This window comes from Camelus ferus, chromosome 3 (assembly GCF_009834535.1).
Source record: "Camelus ferus isolate YT-003-E chromosome 3, BCGSAC_Cfer_1.0, whole genome shotgun sequence".
In the NCBI taxonomy this organism is placed as follows: domain Eukaryota; kingdom Metazoa; phylum Chordata; class Mammalia; order Artiodactyla; family Camelidae; genus Camelus; species Camelus ferus.
The window spans coordinates 46818192-46839359 of NC_045698.1; the positions used below are offsets into that span (position 1 = coordinate 46818192).

Sequence of the window (21168 nt, forward strand, 5' to 3'; positions counted from 1 at the left end):
TTCTTTTTTTGAAGGGGAGGCTTGCAAGGGACAAGATAACTTCCCTACCTCTGGAAGTACACACGTAACTCCAGAACCTCAGAAAGAGCAACTTGAACCAACTTTTCAGAGTACTGGATCTAGAGCTTTTGATAAAATAACAGATACACAAGAAAAGAATACATCTCAGTTACCTCAGGATGAGAGAATTGTGTCTGATAAAAAAGAAAGAACTTGTGCTGCTTCTAAGTCTGAGCAAATGAATAACATTACATCATCTTCCAAAACCCCACTATCCAGGTATCATAAGAAAATCTTTATTGAATGTTCTCTCCCGATATTTCTCTCAGTGGATAAGTATAACCTACACAGAACAGATGTAATATATGTATAAAGAGTAAGTCCAGTAGTAAGGATGGTGTTTTATAGTAGTGTCCCTTGGTCAGTAATGTGAAGGAATGGAGTGTCATCAAAGGAAATACAGTAATGTCGTACACTTTCACAGGACTGTTCCAGATAAATATATGTTCTATGTGACACTTAACTTTAAGTGCTGAATCTTTGACTTTTAGATAGAAAATGTTTAGAATTTGGTGTTGCATACTTTCTTTTCCAGATTGTTCATGGTTATTATTTTGATAATTATTTATTCTACCATACAGTAGCTGCCAATTCAGATGTAGATGGTCTGAAACAGATCTGACATCAGAAGTAGCTCTGGACATTGTTTTATTGAAGTCCCAAATAATGTGTGTATTTTTCTCTCTCGTGGCATAGCAGGGAGGTAAACCCTGGCTTTCTCCCTGTAAGAATTAAGTGTGAAATTTAAGCCCAAAGCCAGCTTCTCCCACATTATTTTCCTTATAATCTACAATTGAGTCTTCTGGGTTATGGATAATTATTGGCTTATCAGCAGCATGCAAATCCTTAACATGGAGATGGTGAGTTGGAGAGGGGAGGATATGTACTAGCCTCAACAAAAGGAAAGTGGGGAAGGTCATGTGTAGCTTGAAAAGGCCATATAAACCACAGAGTAAAGCTCAGCAGTATCTTTTCTGACTTTAGAGATGTGCTGAAATAGAATAGAAAATAGAGGGCAGCATCATGGGGGTTTGGGTTAAACATTGAGAAACAGTGTTCCAGAATAAGTTCAGCAAATTTTTTTTGTAAAAGATAATGTAGTATATATTTTAGGCTTATGTGGACCATATGTCTCTGTTGCAACTACTCAATTCTGCATTTGTAGCACAAAAGCAATCATATATGTAAACAGATAAGTATGCTGTGTTCTAGTAAAATTTATTTACAGAATCAGTTTTTGCATTTGGCCTATGGAGCCTAGCTTGCCCCTGCTCTAAGGCCTTCCTACTCAAAGTGTGGTCCTGGGACCAGCAGAAGGGACATCATTTGAGAACTCACTAGAAATATAGAAACTCAGGCCCCACTCCCCTACCAGTTCATTCGGAATCTTCATTTTAATAAGATCCTCAGGTGATTTGTATGTACTTTTAAGCTTGAGAAGTAATGCTCTAGAGTAAGCTTTGATCTTTGTCACAAGTATATGTCATGGCATAGTGTTATCACATGTGCCATTTTGGCATTAATGGAAAGAAGTTTGTATTAAGAATGTTTTCCTGGATAGTCTTGAATATCTTTACATTTGTGTTTCTAGACCTGGCAGAAGACCCCTCGGATTTTTGTCTTTAATATGTTCAAAGAATAGTTTGGAGTCTGATGAACCTACTCAGGTTCATAGTAAGAAACGCCTAAAACCTCTTATACCTGTGTCAAGACAGAATTTGAAAAGATCTAATCCACTCAATGAAAGCCAGAAAAAAACTCAAGAATCCTCTGATCTGCTTCCATCTCCAAGTGTTGTTAATACTCAATCTACGAATATTGATAGTACAGCAACTCAGGTATGTGATAACTACTGTTTGTTTATTTGTATAGAATGGGTTGGATATTAGACTCAACTAGGAGAAATACGGCAAAAATGGGCCATTTTTCACATTCATAGGTTAAGTTCCTAGGAACAGAATTACTGGTCAAAAGGAATAATTATTCTTTTGACAGACAGGGCCTGATTGTCCTCCACGGAGATGATACCAGTTTCTGTTCTTATCAGCAGTGTATGAGGGGACTTTTATCCTCACACTAGCATATTATCGATCTTGTTCACGTTTGACATTCTTCATAGTTTAATGGACACCTATGAGTGAGGTTGAACATCTCTTTATGTATTTCAGTCATTTATGCTTTTTCTGTGAACCATTTGTTCATATCATTTGATTTTTTTAAAAATTAGTTTTTTTCCATGATTGATTTTTAGAAACTCTTATAAAGAAAGCCTTTTGTGATATAGGTTGCAGTTTTTTTTTCCCTGTAGCATTTATCTTTTAATTTTTGTATATGGTGGTTTTCGCCATGCAGACCTTTTCTTTTATGCCTTCTGGCTCTCTTGTCATTTAAAAAGATACTCTCTCCTCCACTCTAGGATTATAAAAGCATTTTCCCATGGTATTTTGTAGTAGAGTTTTAAAAATGTTTTTACATCTAAGTTGACTGATCCATCTAGAATTTATTTTGGTGAAGAATAGGTCTGTTTTGTGTGCGTGAGATGGTTATACAGTTATCCAACATTGCTTATTGGCTAATCCAACTTTTTTTTTTTTTTTTTTTTTTCGGAAATACTGCTTTTATCAGATACTAAATTTCCATCCACATGTGTTGGGGATATTTCTAGTCTTCTATTCCAGTTGATACGTATGTGTATTCCTAAGTATGCTAATTTTTTATTGGATTGCTATGATTTGTGATGTTTCCTTATGTACTGGTCTGTTTCATGGATCCGTGTATTCTTATACTGGTCATTAAAATGTTTCTATTATAGATTTAATAATCTTATTTTTTTATATATATATTTTTCATGGAAATTAGGGTAATCATGTGTATACTGTAGTTAACCTAATCATGTCTAGTGTGTTTGTTGATTCTAATTTTATTATTATAACCAATGCTACAAATGTTTATCTTACTTATTAAAACTTATCTGTTTAGGATTATTTATTTAACAGCATAGAAATGAAATTACTGGGTCAGTGAGTATAAACATATTTAAAGCTCTTAATATTGATTGCTATATTGCTTTTCAAACAAATATCAATTTGGGCTACCATTATCAATATATAAATGTTATATTGCATATTTATTTATTTTTTACCTTTTTAGGTTTCTTGTAATAGTCCCTTACCGAAAGAAGAGTGTAAAAGTAGCCAAAACCGGATACCTGAAGAGGAGCCAACCACAGTCGCTGAATATTTCTTTAGTGATATCTTTATTGAAGTGGATGAAACAGAATGAAAGTCTCCCCCCCCCCCCTTTTTTTTTAAGTCTAGGATTTCCAGAATCAACAAAGCAGTATTTAGAAAAAAGCATCACTGGCTGTTTTTCTTTAGGTTGTTTTTGATATTTAATGGGCTTGATTTGAAGCTTTTATAATCAGTGAAAAACATTGCTGAGGTTCCTTTCATTCTGATTAATTCAGCATTTTGGAAGTACCAAGCAATTAAGACTGCTTTCCCAGACAGAAATAACAACTCTTGTTTACATGTTGACTCTTCTTGTGCTGAACATGCATGGACATCTTGAAATGTCATGGATAAATGTCTCTGTATAAATCACAGTACCGGCGTATTTGGAGGTGGATTGTATTTAACATTTGGTGGGCTTCTTTTGTGAAGGTTTTTTTTCCTCTTTGTTTAGGGTTTTTTGGTTTTGGTTTTTGTTTTTTGGGTTCGTTCTGGATGGTGAAAGCCTTTTCAGTTGCCTCTAAGTATATGAAAGCAAATTGTGAAACTCACTTTAGTATGGTAAATGTTAAAAGCTTTTCTATTATCTGCTATTTGACCGAAAAATGTGTATTTTTCTAATTCATGTTGATGTAACATTAGTCCTAATTGAAGAACTAGTATTTAAACTTAAACTTATTATTTATAAAGATAAAACATCAAAAAGCTTATTTATTTTTAAATTTTTTATTTAAAAGAATATTCATTTTTATTTTTACCCCTCAGATTATGGGTAAAGAAGGCATTAATAAATTTGTTTGTCTCCTTTCCCTCTTTAATTTTTAAGATATTTAAGTGATATAATGAAAAGTGTTTGGATAGTGTATATGTTTTGAATACATTTTTTTCTTGTAGTTTAGCATATTGACTTTGTACTGTGAATTTTGTTTTTCTTATTTCTTGGACAATCTCAGGATTTGTATGGGAAAAACAAACCTTGACTTTATGAGGCAAATTTCCATACAAAACTCAATCTCTTTTACACACACATACACTCAAAACACACACATTCCTTTTTTAAAAAACAATTTCTTGGTAGTTTTTTTTCCCCATTAAATTCTGCTTAAGGAACACCTAGGCCTTTATGCATTGAACATAATTGTGAAGTTAAAAACAGAAAAAAAGATAACAGTAAGACTTTATTAAGTCGGTGAATATCATCAGTATGAATTTAAGGGTTGGTTTTAATTTTAAGATTTTGTGATTTACTTAGGTAATTCTGTTATCTACCCATTTGGTGGTTTAAATTAAACTTCTCTAAGAGCAGATTTATCCTCTTATTTAAAAAGCTTCCTGGGTTGATAATACATTGGATCAGGAGTCAGAAACATTTTCTGCAAAATATTTTCAAGTTTATAGGCCAGATGCCCTCTATGGCAACTACTCAACTCTGCCATTTCAGTATGAAAATGGCTACAGATAATATTTAAATGATGCACATGGATGGATTGGGTTTTTAGTTTGACCTCTACATTAGACAGTTTTCTTATCTTAAGGTGCTGGTGTCATTACCTATGAGATATTTGTACTGAAGTTATGAGTTGTGCCTAACAGTTAAAAACCATGTTGATTGCATTATGAAATCAGTATTTCAATTAGGAAACTATTTTAGTGTTTAGATAATTATGTTTGTAAATTGAAAAAAATGGTCAGTTTTCAGGTTCATCAGTAAAACAGGATATGGTTTGGCAAGTGTAACAGTAATTCTAATTTATTAAAACAATTGATATTAGAGCATTTCTTATTCATTGCTTTATAGTGAAATTTATAGTTTAACTTTTTTTGTCATAAAGGAGATCTATAAATCTGAGTGGAAATTCTCTATAGGTGTGCATTTATTTATTTCATGTGATTAACATGTCACAAGAATCATGGAATAAATTATTCATTGCTATTTTAATGCCCTGTTTTTATAAATTTTAAAAATTTCTGAGAAGCTTCTCTCATTTAGTTAATGTTAGTTTGGGTGTTAAGTTGTCACAATTAAACTATTTTATTCCCTGTATTATATTACTTTTTAACTCTGTTAATATCTGTCTCTTGTTCATCCACAATGAGTTAACTTTATGGAAGATGTTACTTACTGTAAAAAGGATAGTTTTATCTTTGGACATTCATTGTATTAGAGAATCAAGTCAGACAGCTCGGTTATTCTACTGTTAGATCCTTACAACTACTCTTGGAAAAAGAAACTTAATCAGTGTATTTTCCTTACAAGGTGGACTTGTTCACACTTGTGTTTAATCGAATTCATGTAAAGATGATGTTGTGAAGAATTAGTATTTTATAAATCTTAAAGAAGATATAATTAAAGGCCTTTATTACTTTTTTTTTTTTTTTTTGACTTTTCCTCCTGAACAGTTACATCTTAGCAAGTGATCAACATTATGGTTTGTTTAAAAGCCTAATTGTTGGTAAATGGTTGAGACACAGATGAAAATGAATATCCACTGTTTACCACCATGTTCTTTGAAATAGAATGACCATGTATACTGTCTTGCCTGAAGAAGTCTTTGACAAAAAAGCAATATCTGTCATTGTAAATTTTCTTGTTCTAAAGAAAACAGTTATGTCCTATAGATATATATTATGTAAATAAAAGTTATTTTATATTTTTCCTGTTGTGTCCTTTTTCTTTTCAAATAACTTAATAAAGATATTAATATTTAGTTAATGAAAAATAGTTTCACAAATACAGCTTACACTTTCTTCCTTCTGTTGCCAGAGAATAGGTTCTTGTCTCGTTCAGAAAAGAATTCAAGAGCGAGGCGTAGTAAAATGAAAGTAAGTTTATTCAGGGAGATAGACATTCCATAGACAGAGTGCAGGCCATCTCTAAAGGGGAGAGGGAGAGCGACCGTGAGGTGCAGAGTTGTTAGTTTTTATGGGCTTGGTAATTTCATGTGCTAACAAGTAGGATTATTCCAACTACTTTGGGGAAAGGGCAGGGATATCCAGAAATGAGCTCCCCACCACACACCCACTTTCTGACCTTTTATGATCAGCCTAGGAACTGTCATGGCACCCGTCATGTGGGTGTGCCATGAGGCTCAAGGTCTACTGGAAGTTGAATCTTCCACAATCTTGGTTCTACCCAGTTTGTCCCATCCTAAGTTGCTGTGCCATTCCTTCAGTGGTTGTGCCCTGCCCCCTTTCCTCCTTTCTCACTTCCATGAAAATACTGTATAACTGGAAGAATTAATCTTTTTTCTCATATGCATGCTGTGAAGGATATTTTTTGATTTTGCAAGAATAAAGAATACACTTTCCCCCACATTTGGGACATATGTAGAGTTGCTTATTTTTTTGTTTGTTTACTAACTCCTTATACAATGAATTTTTAGACATAAGTTAATCTTTCACTCTTTTTCCCACTTTGTTTTCTCTGTACAGAAAGACAGATGGGAAACTTTAGTTATGGATATACTATGATCCTGGACTTCTCAAGTGGATATTGGCAAAATCTCAATCAAAAAATTCAGCTGAGAGAAATATTTGTGGAAATTTTTCTAAATGGTAGTCTAGCCATTTCTCCGGATAGAAAAAATTTTGGTCTTGGATTTTGTCAGCTCATCCAAGAGCCTAGTATGTGGGGTACATTATTTAGTCTGCTCATGTTTAGGGACATTAAGTGAAATAGTCCCAAAGGCCTAAAAAAATAGTTGTTTTTACTATAATGATGTTGTAGACTTTATTATATCATCCAGTATCCTACTTACGAAAATCTATAGGAGATACTTCTCTTTGGCCTCAGTGCCAGGAATAATTGGACTTCTGTTCAGATGGTCTGACTTTCTATACATGAGCTGTGTCAGTCTTTGTGTTTTCTCTTGCAATGTAAAGTTAAATCTGCCAGCTTGTAGCAAGGTCAAGTTATTTATATCTCATATTTTGTGTACTAAATGAGACAGGAGGGAAGGTGGTAGGGCACAACCATTAAAAGAATGACACAACAGTTGGCACCAAGATGGTGGAAGATTCAACTCCCAGTAGACCTTAAGCTTCAATACACACTCATAAAAATACAATAGCATGCTAAATGGTGCCATAACAGTTTCACAGGTGCCGGAACAGTTTCAAGGCTGACGATAAAAGTTCAAAGGGTGGGTGATGGCCGAGTTCCTGGGACTCCCATCCTCTTCCCCAAAGTAGCTGGGCTAATCCTCCCACCTGTTAGCATATGAAGTTACCAAGCCCATAAAAACTAACCCCCACACCTCGCACCTCGTGGTCACTCTCTTGCCTTTGGAGATGACCTGCACTCTATGTAGTGTATCTACTTTTACCTTAAACTAAACACCACCATGCCTCGTGGCATCTCTGGCCTTCTGAGACGGCCTGCACTCTGTGGAGTATGTATCTCTCTGAATAAATCTACCTGCACTCTTCTATGGCTTGCCCTTGAACTCGTGAAGCTAAGGACCCTGACTTGGCGAGGCACATCCTAGGATCTCCACCAAGACCTGGGACACAACCATCCTCTCTTGCCCCAGTTTTCCTGTATCAGTGGTATTCTGCATAATAATGTGCCCCCACACTTTCCTGTCCCCATTCACGCTGCTGGGCATTTATGGGCCTTTAATAAGAACATTTCCTTCGGGAAATGTTCTTGCATTATTGCTTTGATAATTCCTCTCTTTCATTTTCACCGTTCTCATATCTGGAATTCCTATTAATCAGATTTTTAAACCTACTTTACTGGTTCCCTAAGTTATCTTTGCTCTTTTCCACTTCTTCCTTCCCTTCCTATCTACCTTCTCATTTTTTGTTTTGTTCCCCTTTTTGGGGGGGAGGGGGAGAGAGTGTCTCAATTTTTACTTCTATTGGAGAAAATTCAAATGTCCGTTCCTTTTTAGAAGTGACTTTGTTAGTCACAAAATTCATAGAAGAAAATTATAACAAATTTGCAGAATCAAGTTACAGAATATGTCATTCTTTGACTAAATTCATAATCTTAAGTCAACAGTTTTCTACAATGAACATTTTTAAAGCATAATTTCCATTTAATAAAGTACACTAATTTTTTTTTTCAAGAGCCAAGTTTTTTTATTTGATCATTTCTTACATTTGAAGTACTTGATGACATCCTTGGCCTGAGACTCTTTGCCATAGTCCTTAACCACCACACAACTGCAACCAACCACTTTATGGGGTTTTCCCTCTCTGTCAGTTTTACAGAGGCCTACCCATTCCCATAGTTTCTTGTTGTCATCAACCTTAATTAGGTTGGTTTGCTGCTCAGCACAAAGGGCCTCCACCAACTTGACATACAAAGGCTCATCACAGTTGGATGCAGGCACACAAAGATGGGCTTGGCGCTTGTCTAAGGCTTTGGGAGCTTCATGAATTCTACATATTAGGCCATCGTGGATGAAGGCGGTCTTCAGCACCTCTTTGCAGAGCAGTAATGACATCCATTACACCTGCAGCAGCAGTGCCTGCCTCGGCCATAGTGGTGGGTCACGGGTGGAGCAGAATCTTGAATGCACCAGCCTCCTGCCTCCGCAGGACTCCGCGGTGGCAGGGAAAGAGTAAAGTACACTGATCTGAAGTGTTCAGTTTGGATACTGACAATGCACACACCTGTGTAACCACCCCACAAAATAAATATACATTCCCAGCATCTCTGGAAATTCCTTTAGACCCTTCCCCACTGTCACCCACAGAGATTAGTTTTGCCTGATCCTGAACTATGTGTGTGTTTGTGTGTGTATATATAGACACACTTTATATTACATATTCTTTTGTATCTGGTTACTTTTGCTCAACATATTTTGGGGATTCATCCACTTTTTTAGCATGCTAGTAGTTTCCAGTTGTTGCTGAGTTGTACTCCATTTTATGTGTATACCACATTATATAAATATACCATAATTACCCATCCATTTTTCTACTGGTTGTTTCCAAATTTTGGCTCTTTGGAATAAAGCTACTATAAATATTCTTGTATAAATCTTTTTGTAGACATGCTTTTATTTCTCTTGTGTCAATACCTAGGAGAGGCACATCTTTTCTTAGATTTATTTCTAAGATATTCTCTGATATCTTTATAAAGGATGTTTTTAAATGCTTATTTTTACATGTATATTTACTGTTGGAACAGAAAAACAGTTGATTTTTGTATTGTAATTAAGATTTTAGGGGGAGGATGTAGTTCAGTGGTAGGGTATGTGCTTAGCACACATAAGGTCCTGGGTTCAAGCCCTACTACCGCCAATAAAAAGAAATATATATATATATATATATATATATTTATATTTATATATGTATGTGTGTATATCTATATCTATATTTATGTATGTGTGTATACACACACAAACCAATCTAATTACCTCCCCCCAAAAAAAGAATTAAAAGAAAAAACATTTTTAAAGATTTTAACAAATGTATTTTCTATAACATCTGTTCAGTCTTAAGTTTTCAAACTAGCCCTTGGAGCTATTAAAGCAAGACTTTTAATACTATAGGAATGCTATTTGTTCTTAGCAAACAGACTTAGAAACTCAGTTATAATGATAAGATAAACAGGATAAATATAGACAAGTAAAATTTTAAGTATGTCTAACATTAAATAGGTATAAAATGAAATTGATCAATGTAGTGCGCAACATTAATAGAATGAAGGGAAAAAACCCCACATGATCATCTCAACTGATGCAGAATAAGCAGATGACAAAATTTAACACTCTTTCCTGATAAAAACACTCAACAAACTAGGAAGAGAAGGCTTAACATCATAAAAGCTACATATGAAAAACCCACAGCAGATGTCATACTCACTACTGAAAGACTGAAAGATTTTCCTGTAAGATCAGGAACAACACAAGTTTCCACTTTCACCACTTCAATTCAATATAATACTTCAAGTTCTAACTGGAGCAATTAAGTAAGAATGAGAAATAGAAGGCATTTAAATTGGGATGGAAGAAGTAAAATTATCTCTGTTCATAGATGATTTATTACATGTAGAAAGTCCTAAAGATTACACACACACACACACACACACACACACACACACACACACACACAGTTTTTTAGAATTAATAAATGAATTCAGCAAAGTAGCAGTATACAAAGTTCACACACAAAAATCAGTTGTATTTCTACACACTAATAACAAACAAGCTGAAAAGGAAATTACAAAAACTATTCCATTTAAATAGCACCAAAAAGAACAAAATAGGAATTAACCAAGGAGGTGAAAGATTTGCACAATTAAAACTAAAAAATTATTGCTGAAAGGAATTAAAGACATAAATAAATGGAAACATACCCTATGTTCATAGATTGGAAGACTCAATAGTGTCAAGATACCCAACGTGATCAACAGATTCAGTGCAGCCCCTACTAAAATCCTGACACTTTTTGCAGAAATAGAAAACACTTTTTGCTTAAAATTAATATGAAATCTCAAGGGGCCCTACATAGCCAAGAAAATCTTGAAAAAAAAGAACATGGCTGGAAGATTCACACTTTACGACTTCAAAGCTTAGGACAAAGCTACAGTAACCAAAATTGTGTGCTACTGGCATAAGGAGACATACAGACCAATGGAACAGAATAAAAAGTCCAGAAATAAACCATTGTATATGAAATAATTTTTGACAAGGATGTCAAGACTATTCAGTGGGGAAAGGACAGTCTTATCAACAAATGGCCTTGGAAAAACTGGATATCTACATAGAAAAGAATGAAGCCAGACCTTTATCTAACACCATATACGAAAAATTAACTCAAAATAAACCTCAAACTTGAATGGACTAAATAAGATTAATTTTTTTCTCATTGTCCAGAGGATGAGAGATTATGAGGAAGCTCAGATTTGTTATAGGCAAAGTTTTAAAAGTACATTTAAATTGTAATTTATCACTATTAGAATTTTTTTGTTTACTTGCTTATAATCTGTTACAAAAGAAGGCACTTTGCCTGTTGTCCACTGTATCTCCAGAGCCAGAATAGCACCTGACATGAAACACTAAATATTTGTTGAAAGAATGAATAAATATCTCCTTTAAGAGTTTAATTTCTGAGGGAAGCTTAATAAGCCTGTTCAGTGTCCAGCTCTCATATGAGGATAAGCTTTTCAAGTCCCAGAATACCCTTTCTATCAGCTGGGGAAGAAGAAAACAGCACACAGAAAAAGAACTAACACCGACCCCAAAGGAACTTAGCCTCAGCTCCGCAGCGCTGCGTCGCGGGAGGCGGGGCGACCACAAGAGGGTCGCCCCGCCTCGGGACCCTGCAACCCTCCTGGGCTCGCGATGGGACAGGCCTCGCGGGGCTGCCCCTCTGCCCCTTATTGGCTGAGTTCAGAGGGGCGTAGTGCTGGCCGACCAATCACGGGCGGCGTGAGCAGGCACGTGCTGAGGCTGGCGTGAGAATCCGGGAGGTTTCGGGCGGGTTAGGGCTGCAAGGACGGTAGCTGCTGAGCTGTAGCCCGAAGCGTGGGAGTCGGAGGGGACCGGCACAGGCCGCTCTCTCGCACTCCTTCCTCCCTCTGTGCCCGCTGCCATGTTGGCCGCTCTGAGGTTAGCGCTGCGTCCGTGCGCCCGCGCCGCCATCCCCGCGCTGCGCGCCTATCATGGGGACTCCGTGGCCACGCTGGGCACCCAGGCGGACTCGAGCTCTGCGGTCTACCAGGTAGGCTCGGTGAGCGGCCTGGGTCTGGAGGACCCAGCCCGAGTCAGTGATTTCTCTTCCGCCTATCCACCAGTGCCGGACCGACGGGACAAGGCGCTGGCCGGACTGGGGAGCAGGTGGAGGGTGGGCACACTTTTACAACAGCTGCTCTCTTCTCTGGATCCCCAGTCACGATTCTGGGACGCACTAGAGGGTTTGAAAAAGAAAACAATTAGAAATCAGATACATTTTAGTTCACTTTTAGCACTGGCGCTCTACTTTGTATGTTTAAAATCACTGGTTCTCAAAACCTGGCCTAGCAGTGTCATCTGGGAGGCTGCCTTAAGCCTCACCTTTTCACTCTTGGGGGGTCCTGGTGTTTGCATTGTTAATGAAGTTGGAAGGAGAGGAGGATCTTGGTGGCCGTCAACTTTGGGAACCACTGGCCTAACACAGCTAACCCTGGGTTGTGCTTACCAGACTTTAAATAGTTGGTAATGTTAATAGAAAATAGTTATCTTTAAATGGACTTTCTTGCAATTGTGAAGTATCACAAAGTCAAAGAACAACTCCTCGTTTGAGAACTATCAGAGCTGGAAATTTTCAGTCTGTTCCATGGTTTCTAAGCTTGTGAAAATAGTTTGTGTAGTCTTGTCTCCCATCCTCTTCCCTGAACCTGGCCAGTTCTTACCCAACACAAGATCCAACTCACGTATTACTTTCTAACTGCAGTTTTCTACAACCACTTTTTTAAGCTTTAGGCACCACTTACTACAGTGCACTGCTTTCTTGTCCATCTCCCCCACAAAATTCTGATTCCATTCCTACACATCTATACCAAATACCTAAAATAGTGCCTAGACCACAGTAACCAGTGTTTCTGAATTAAACATTCTCTTCTGATCCCAGAAAATCTATAGACTTTTGGAAGCCTCTCATTGGATACTGTTTCTGCTTCAGCCTGCTGATTTTCTTTCAATCTCCTGTTTTCCCAAAGGCAGGAATTATATAAAATGTTTTTTCTCTGAAAGTCATTTTCACAATTTAAATGTTATTTGCACAAGCTTAGAAACTATTTGGAGTCTTTTGTGTTCCCATACAAATTTTAGAATTATTTGTCCTTGTTCTGTGAAAAATGCTGTTGGTATTTTGATAGGGATTTCATTGACTCTGTAGATTGCCTTGGGTAATATGGTCATTTTAACAATATTTCTTCCAGTTTACTTGGGGAGCTTGTAGTGTGTTTAATGCCCAGGCTACACACACAACCAATGACATCTGACTCTCTGGGGCGGGGGGAGAGGGGGTGGGTAGGACCAGTCATCAGTATTTATTTTTATGTTTAAAAGCTTCCCAGTGATTCCAATGTCTAGCAAGGTTGGGAAACACTATTCTTAGCAAATTGCTCGACCATGTGCCCAGCAGGTTCTCTGCCTTAGGATGCAGGGCTTGGTGAGCTTAGAACGGCAATAATCACAGGGCTGGCAGGTGCTGTCCAGGGGTTGGGATCCCCCTATTCCAGGGCAGAGATTCTTTCCCTAACAGTGTGTTGCTTATCTCTTCTTTTTTTTTTTCTGGACTTTGCAGAGCAAAAAAGTGTAGCAGAAACCATGACCTCAGGAGTGCTCAGAGTTGGAGAAAATAGGAAATAATGGAGCTATACTGTAAAGAGTGTTAATTCATCTAATTTTGAACAGCTGGAAAGCTGCTTAACATTATGTCACATAAAAGGAATTAAGTCACCTGAGATGTTTGTAACATTATGGGGAAGAAAGTGTGTTTGTGGGATAAACTCTGAATTTTCCAAAATAACTACCTACTTCTGTATTATTCTAAATCAGTGTGCTGATCAGATAAAATTTAAAGAACAAAGGTGAAAAGTTAGTCCCTCTACCCTTTTTCCACTTCTCAGTGTTTATATTTGCTTATATACTTCTCTAGAAGATTTGTAAACATATGCAAACAGAGTTTTGTTCCTTTTTGAACATAAAGTAGGATCCATTTTCTCCCTGGGCTTTGTTTTTAAGTGTAATTTGTCAGTAAGTAAAAGCTAGTATTTTGGCATTGGTTGGAATCCTCTCAGGAAAGTGACTGATGGGACAGAAGGTGGCATTCTAACCCTCAGAGAACTTATCTTTCTTTGCAGAGGAGAACAGAGATCAGTTCGGTTCAGTAGATGTGTAAGGAAGGACATTGTAAAATGAGTAGGAGTAGCCAGACATGGTGTTAGAGATGAGCTGGACCAAGAATTAGGTTTTAGAAGAGGGGTAAGATTTGACTAGGTGGACCAGACAGGGATGGTAGTAATGAGGGAGAGCTTGAGCAAAGATAGAGAGGCAGGAATTAGTTAATCTTTTTTACATAATGGAGTTGGCCCAGTGTGGAGGCCACATGGAATTGGTGTATAATGATGTTCTTCTTAACCCTTATTTTGGTAAAAAGATAATTGCTTTCCAATAACCATCTCCCTCTTTTTTTCTTTCTTTGCTTTTAGGAAAACTACAAACAGATGAAAGCACTAGTAAATCAACTCCATGAGCGAGCACAGAAAATAAGACTAGGTAAGCACTCATTTATTCTTCAGTTTATGCTTTTAGTTAAGATGTTCCTTTATAATTATTGGTTTTAGAAAAAAACAGTAGCATTAAGCTTTTCACTCTTCAAGACTGTGCATTTACTATTGGTGGAAATGTAAATTGGCTCAGCCACTGTGGAAAACAGTATGGAAGTTCCTTAAAAAACTAAAAATAGAGTTTCCATATGATCCAGCAATCCCACTCCTTGGCATATATCTAGAAAAGATGAAAGCTCTAATTCAAAAACATGCACCCCAATGTTCATAATAACACTATTTATAATTGCCAACACATGGAAACAACTCATATGCCCAACCATGGACTATTGGTTTAAGAATGGCAGATGGACAGAGAGAGCATCTAAAGTTGTCTGTTCATTTGTGTAGGTAGAAGGGAAGAAGTAAGCTCGGTATTTTGAGCTTTGTAGAATTTTGAGAGTGGACTGATTTGTTCCTCTAATAGTTAAATAACTTGGGTCTAGTTACTTAATCCTTGTAAATTTGCAGTACCTCATTCATAACTTGAGACTTAGGAGCGGGTCTGTGAATTATAGGCATTGTTTACATCAAGCGCACATTTCTGTCTTCTGACTTAATAGATTAATCAAAATTAATTGATAAGTCCCCAAAATAAACCCGTTTGGAGTATCTTGATCTCTCTCTCTTTTTTTTTACTATAGCAGGTTAGTGTCAAAATCAATTAAATCCTCTGAAAGCTACCATGACCTGAACAAACATAGAACTCAGTGTGGGACCAGCTGAAGCAGAGATCTCATTCAGATGGCGGTGACTACTCTTGTTTTATGAGGGTGTAAGGGAGAAAAAAGAGAAAAAAAAAGAAGCCTCCTTCACTTTATATAGCTCCTTCTAGCTTAGATATTTGTAATAAATGAAGAATATTATTTTGAAAATAGCTGTATTTGGTCTCTATGGTTTCAAGTCACAGTAATCTATATCAAACTTGTTTAATCCATAAGGTGACATTTGGTGCTTTTTGTAATCAAACCATAGAAAGGCAGTGCTTACTGGGCCCGAGGGCCCCGATCCTTCCAGGACTCACTGTCTTTGCCCACCTTCTCTCATCTCAGGATGTGTCTCTGTGTGTGGACCGCATTCTCTTCTGGCTTCTCTGAGGTGGGGAAGTAGGTTATTGACAGTCCAGGGATTATATGCTCTTACAGTTTACAATCTGAAGGAAAGATCTAGTTATTCTTTCATCTCCAATTTGGAAAACTTTGATGTGCTCACTTGGGTCTCATGTTCACTCCTTGGCCCAGTCACTGTGTCCAGGGGTGTGGTACTTAACTTGACCCATGCGCACTAGGGCTCGAGGATCCTGTGGCTGGCAGCTCCTGGAACTTCGTGATGGTGGCAGTACTGTTTTCAGGAAAAGAGGAAAGGAAAGCAAGCAGTCAAAAGGCAAAGAATGTCAATTATACTGTCCCCAGACCACCCTATTTTCTCTCTAGTGAGAGGGGCTGTGTAAGTAGGAGGATGTCTTGTGAAAACAGTGGTGGTGGACATTTGTCATTCTTTTTGAGCAGTTACCTTTTTGCGGGGTGGGGAACGGGTAGGTTGTTAGGTTTGTTTGTTTGTTTATTTATTATGGAGGCACTGGGGGTTGAATCCAGGACCTCATGCATGTGCTCTAACACTAGAGCTATTTCCTCCCCCCAACCAGGTACCTCTTGAAGCTCTAGTTCTCGTGTGAGGAAGTGGTGATAAAAAATGACATGAGTTTTTGTCTATTAGGTATGATTTGAGAGGCAAAATATTCTGCTGGTAGTCTTTTCAGAAAGTTGACTGGAATCATACTCTTGCAGCCATTCTGTAATAAGGCATTGTCTCCTGAAAAAGAACCAGAAGTCTTGCTGAAATGAAAGTATATTTTGTTAGGGAGTGGTATTGATGAAATGATTATTCCCTTTGGATATTAAGATGACTGGGTTTGAATAAGAGAGGTGGTTGAGTCCTCCAGCACTGAGCACCTGTGGAGATGGTGGGTTCTGCTCATATGACAGTTTGGTAAAGGAAAAGAGTGGACTGAGCAGGGCTCCTTGGGGAGTGAAACCAGGAAAGGACAGCCTTCTTGGCAGTGTTGCCTAGAATTGGTCCTGTTATGCCAGGAAAATGGGTGTTACACAAGCACATATAATTTAAAAGTAATATAAACTTGTATAATATATATAACAGAAATTTTGGAAAGTAGAGAAAAGTATAAAGAAGAAACAAACAAAAAAATCACCCATCAGTAATCTCTCTAAATATACACTTTTGATGCAGTTCTAGTGAGTCTCATAATAACACTAACAACAAAATGTGTGTATGTGTGTTTGTGTGGTTTTTGTTTGGAGGATTTTGTGCACTTCGCTCTGGGTATTTTCTTCGATTTTGTGAATGCCCGTAAGGTTAGCTCAGTAATTGTGTTGATCAGGAGCTGGTAATTTTCAGAAAGAGGAAGGGGCATTGTTTCAGATTGCTTTGGAAGTTAACCCTTGTCGTTTTCATTTGAGAGAACTTGCAATAAATAAAAGACTGATGATGGATGGACTCTTGCTTGTCCTCCTTTTTGTCTTTTCCTTCCTTCCTGCCTCACTGCTACCTTTGTTTCAGGTTTCTTCTGAGGGCACTGTCTTTGCTCTCCCTTCTGGTTCCTGTTAGAGCATATAAGATTGCTTGAGGAGTGGTTTAGTCACTTCTGTAGGCGGGACAAGGATGATCCCAGCTGTATTACTCATGGTAGCCAGAACCGAGTACTTTAACACAAGTTAATTGAAGGGCTGTTAGTGTTTTGATAGATTCAGCAGTGCTGATAGATACAGCAGTTTTTCTAAAACTGGGTAGTAACTTTATTGATACAGAAAAGCAAATTGTTTTGGTGGTTGGAACAGGGGTCTTTTAATGACCTTAAGATAAGGCTTATGTGGTTTTTTGAAAGCATTTTAAAATGGATGTTAAACTCCATGCATATAGTTCTAGCAATGCATATAGCACCATTGAAGTGACCACAGCTGGACACTTGTGCTGTGCATGCAGAGGCAGACAGCCGTGTTGTTCGACTGCCCCCTGGCGACAGTAATGGAAAGACGCTATAAACTGTAAAATGCCTCCTGATTTTCAGGAATGTTAAAATGTGAACAAAATGTGTGTGTCTCAGAATCAGTGCAATATGATAGATGAGACTGAAGGAAAACATCAGGCTTGTCTGGCTCTGAGTCTGGGAGTTGAAAAAATTAATGCAAAATCTTTAAGAGTAATCATTGGAAAACTAAGGCACTGTGTCATGCTGTCTTTTCGTGGTGGTGCACATATCCTAGGCCAAGTTTAAATGCCGAGGAGCTGAATTCATGATCTGAGAATCTGCATCGTATTTTTCCTAATAAAACCAGAATTTTCCAGGTGCTCTAAATAGCAAGCTCTAGTCAGATTTAAGAAAAATGTTGTTCTAAGTACTTAAAAGAAAATAAATATATTTTATAACTTCTTTTTCATCCCACCCTCCCCTGCCGCTCTTTTCCCTGCTAGCCCCTTAGTGGACACATTTCACCTGATTCTCCAGAGATCCTCATTCAAGCCTGGCCTTCTTTCATTGCCTTAGCTTCATTTTTCTGTAATAGTTATATTTAAACAACTTTAATAAGGTTTAAATGACATACAGTAAACTGCATTATTTAAAGTGTACAATTTGATGAGCTTTGACATATGTATACCTCCATGAAACTGTCGCCACAGTCAAGATAATGAACGTGTCACTCTTGGAAGTTTCTTCTGCTTCTGTGTCACCCTCCCGTCCTCCCTCTCTACTACCTCTAAACAACCTCAGTAGGGAACTCTGAATTCCCTGTGGTTAGGAGAAGAGAGAAAAGCTGTTTGACTTAATTCACACTGTCTTGTAAGTCTTTCCCTCCCAGGATTATTTTCATTTTAAAAGATTGGATGTATGATATGATTTTCTTGGTTACTTTAAGGCAGATTTAATCTTAAAAATATGCTTTTCACCTCTTTAGAAAAAAAAACAAAATCCCCTTAGATAACAGGAGAGAGTACTGATTTGAAAATAAGGTTGTGCCACTTGGTAGCTTTTTTGAAATCAGTATGAACTTACTAAGAAAACAAAGAAATAGCTTTCTCAAATAGCTGAACATTCTGGTAGGTAAGGAGTCCACTAAGGTGAAATTCTTGGGCAGCAGTGAAGATGAAGGTATTAAGGTACAATCTGATCCCCTTTTCTGATGTGTTACCTTGGGTTGCTGAGAGCAGGTTACAGTCTCCAGGTACTGAGCCGGCTGCTCTCAGACTGGGTGAGGTTTGGTGCACCCCTCACCTCAAGCAGCCTCCTCGGGGCTCCTCAGCAGACTTTTCCATTCCTGTAATTGTCTGGAGCAACATGAGGAAACGCTGAAGACGGTCTGTGAGTCGGGATACTAACAAAAAGGGCCTTTTAAATTGCTATGCAAGGTGTTGAGCTCTTGCCTGTTTGAGGGTCTAAAATGTTATGGGTCACTAAATGGAACCTTTAGCTAAGTTTTGCTGTGATTATCATGGAAGTTATTTCTAAAATAATGTTGTTGCCTGGTACAAATGAAGTTAGGAATTTTTTTAAGTTTCACATAGCATATGGTACAGTGCTAGATTTTTATAGGTCTTTAGTAAACGTGGTAGAGATGAGGCAAGGCATGTATTTGCAATGCATGAGATGCAGAGAAAATACTATACTATTTCCTTAGGTAATTACTGCTGAACTTAGAGAATGTGTGATATACTGTGGGATCAGGGAAAGATTGATTTTAAAAAATGCTGGTTTGGATGATCTGAAAAATTAGCTGTTTCTTAAGGATGTGTTTAACTTTTACAAAGTACTCTATTTTGGACTAAGTGTTTTATGTTTTTCTGGGGTCAAGTTAATGGAGACCTTGTAGTGTATCCATTTAATCTAATAACGTTTTTCTCTCAGGAGGTGGTGAGAAAGCCCGGGCACGTCACGTATCAAGAGGAAAACTGTTACCTAGAGAAAGAGTCGACTGTCTTCTAGACCCAGGGTTGGTACATACCTAAGTGCTGGCTCAGGGTGTTCCCTAGTCCATGGTACTTTCTTAGATAGTTTTGTAAATAAATGATTTTAAATTCCGGTTTGTATTGTAAAATTCAACTACAAATGTTTATTGCGAGGCGACTATGTGTCAGGTGAGGTTTTAGGTGGTAGTGAGACTTCAGCAAACAAAACAGACAAAGATCCTTGCCCTGCTGGAGTATACATTGTAGCAAGAGGAGATAGAAAATAAATGATAAGTGTCATAAATTTTATGTTACATAATATGTGTTAAAAGGTGATAAATGTCATGGGGGGAGAAAGAAGGTAGACCTGGGTATGAGAGAGAAAGGTGAAGGTCAAGTTGCAGTTTTAAATGAGTGGTTAGAATAGGCAGCCTCATTGCGGGGGTGACATTTGAGCTGTGATTGGAAGGAGTGAAGAGTGTTGGCCCTGTCAGTGCCTGGGGAGAGAGTGTTGCAGGCAGAGGGAGTGGCCAGCGCACAGGTTCTGAGGTGGGAGAGTGTCACACATGCTGATAAGCTCAAGGAGCCAGGAGGGACTGAAGAAGTCGCAGAAGAAGGGGGCAAATTTCATAGGGCCTCGTGGGCCAGTGTAAGAGTTTTGGCATTTACTTTGAAAGAAATGGGAAGACCTTGTAGGATTTGAAACAGGAGACTGTTAACAATCTATCTGACTTATGTTTTAGAAGAGTTATTCTGGCTGCTGTCTTGTGAGAAGACTGTGGGCAGCAAGGGTGGAAGCACCAAGACCAGTCAGAGAGAAAGAAATGAAGACGCAGAAGCATTGTTTCTTAAAACATGCACACACACTCCCAGCCTGGAGATAAACACTGTTAACACCTAGTGTGTATCCTTCTACACTTTTGTTATGCACCTGTGTGTCAGACACATTTTTTTTTAAAGAAAAATGGAATCATACTACATGTGGTTTTTTTTTTTAACTTATTTATTTTGTTGTTGTTCAGGGGGGAGGTAATTAGGTTTATTGATTGATTTAAATGGAGGTACTGGGGATTGAACCCAGGACCTTGAGCATGCTAAGCCTGCACTCACTCTACCACTTGAGCTATACCCTCCCCTCCTTATGTGGTGTTTTATAACCCCCTTTTTCCCCACTTAATGTATCTTGAACATTTAAGTAAGAGAGAGAGAATAAGTGGTTAAGAGCCTGGCCCCTTATTAAAGAGCTTATTAAAACCCAGTTCTGCCATTTACTAGTAGTTGTGGGAACTTAGACAACTGACCTAATCTCTGTGTTTCAGTTTCCTCATCAGTCAGTGGGGATCATAATAGGATCCATTTCAGAAGGTAGTTCTGAGGAGTAACTGAGTTAGTGTTTCTGAAGCTCCTAGGATAGGGGACTGACATGCGATAAGGTGCTATTCTCTTTCTATCTTAATAAACACATCTGTACAACAGCTTTAAAAATAAGTCCCTAGTGTGCCTTTGTATGGCTATCCTGTATAAATCCCCAAAGTGGTCATGCTGGATTTTGTTTTAGATCCTTTTCTTTTTGTAGACTTTATGTACAACATGTGTATTTGAAATCTTACCCCATTAAAGAAAAAGTCTCTTCCTTTTCCTCACGTAACT

The 21168-nt window shown here is 37.7% G+C and overlaps 2 protein-coding genes and 1 pseudogene across 5 annotated transcripts in view; 2 read left to right on the top strand and 1 right to left on the bottom strand.

Annotated features, from left to right (window-relative positions):
- Nucleotides 1-5946, top strand: part of BDP1 (B double prime 1, subunit of RNA polymerase III transcription initiation factor IIIB) — a 67662-nt gene extending 61716 nt beyond the window's left edge. For 3 of the 4 annotated variants that reach the window (XM_032473788.1, XM_032473798.1, XM_014559709.2), the window contains exons 37-39: nucleotides 15-279; nucleotides 1652-1898; nucleotides 3211-5946. In XM_032473788.1, coding sequence (XP_032329679.1) covers nucleotides 15-279; nucleotides 1652-1898; nucleotides 3211-3342 — 644 coding nt within the window. In that variant the 3' untranslated portion in view covers nucleotides 3343-5946. Of the gene's footprint in view, nucleotides 1-14; nucleotides 280-1651; nucleotides 1899-3210 lie in introns of those variants that run through there. The other variant, XR_004317417.1, reaches the window with a different exon arrangement.
- A 2403-nt stretch (nucleotides 5947-8349) lies between these two features.
- LOC102504856 lies at nucleotides 8350-10311 on the bottom strand (annotated as a pseudogene).
- Nucleotides 10312-11693: 1382 nt separating this feature from the next.
- The window catches only part of MCCC2 (methylcrotonoyl-CoA carboxylase 2), a 56591-nt gene continuing 47116 nt past the window's right edge, over nucleotides 11694-21168 (top strand). Inside the window, exons 1-3 of the mRNA XM_006185201.3 lie at nucleotides 11694-11969; nucleotides 14443-14509; nucleotides 19478-19562. Of these exons, the coding sequence (XP_006185263.2) occupies nucleotides 11841-11969; nucleotides 14443-14509; nucleotides 19478-19562 (281 nt within the window). The 5' untranslated portion in view covers nucleotides 11694-11840. The remainder of the gene's footprint in view (nucleotides 11970-14442; nucleotides 14510-19477; nucleotides 19563-21168) is intronic.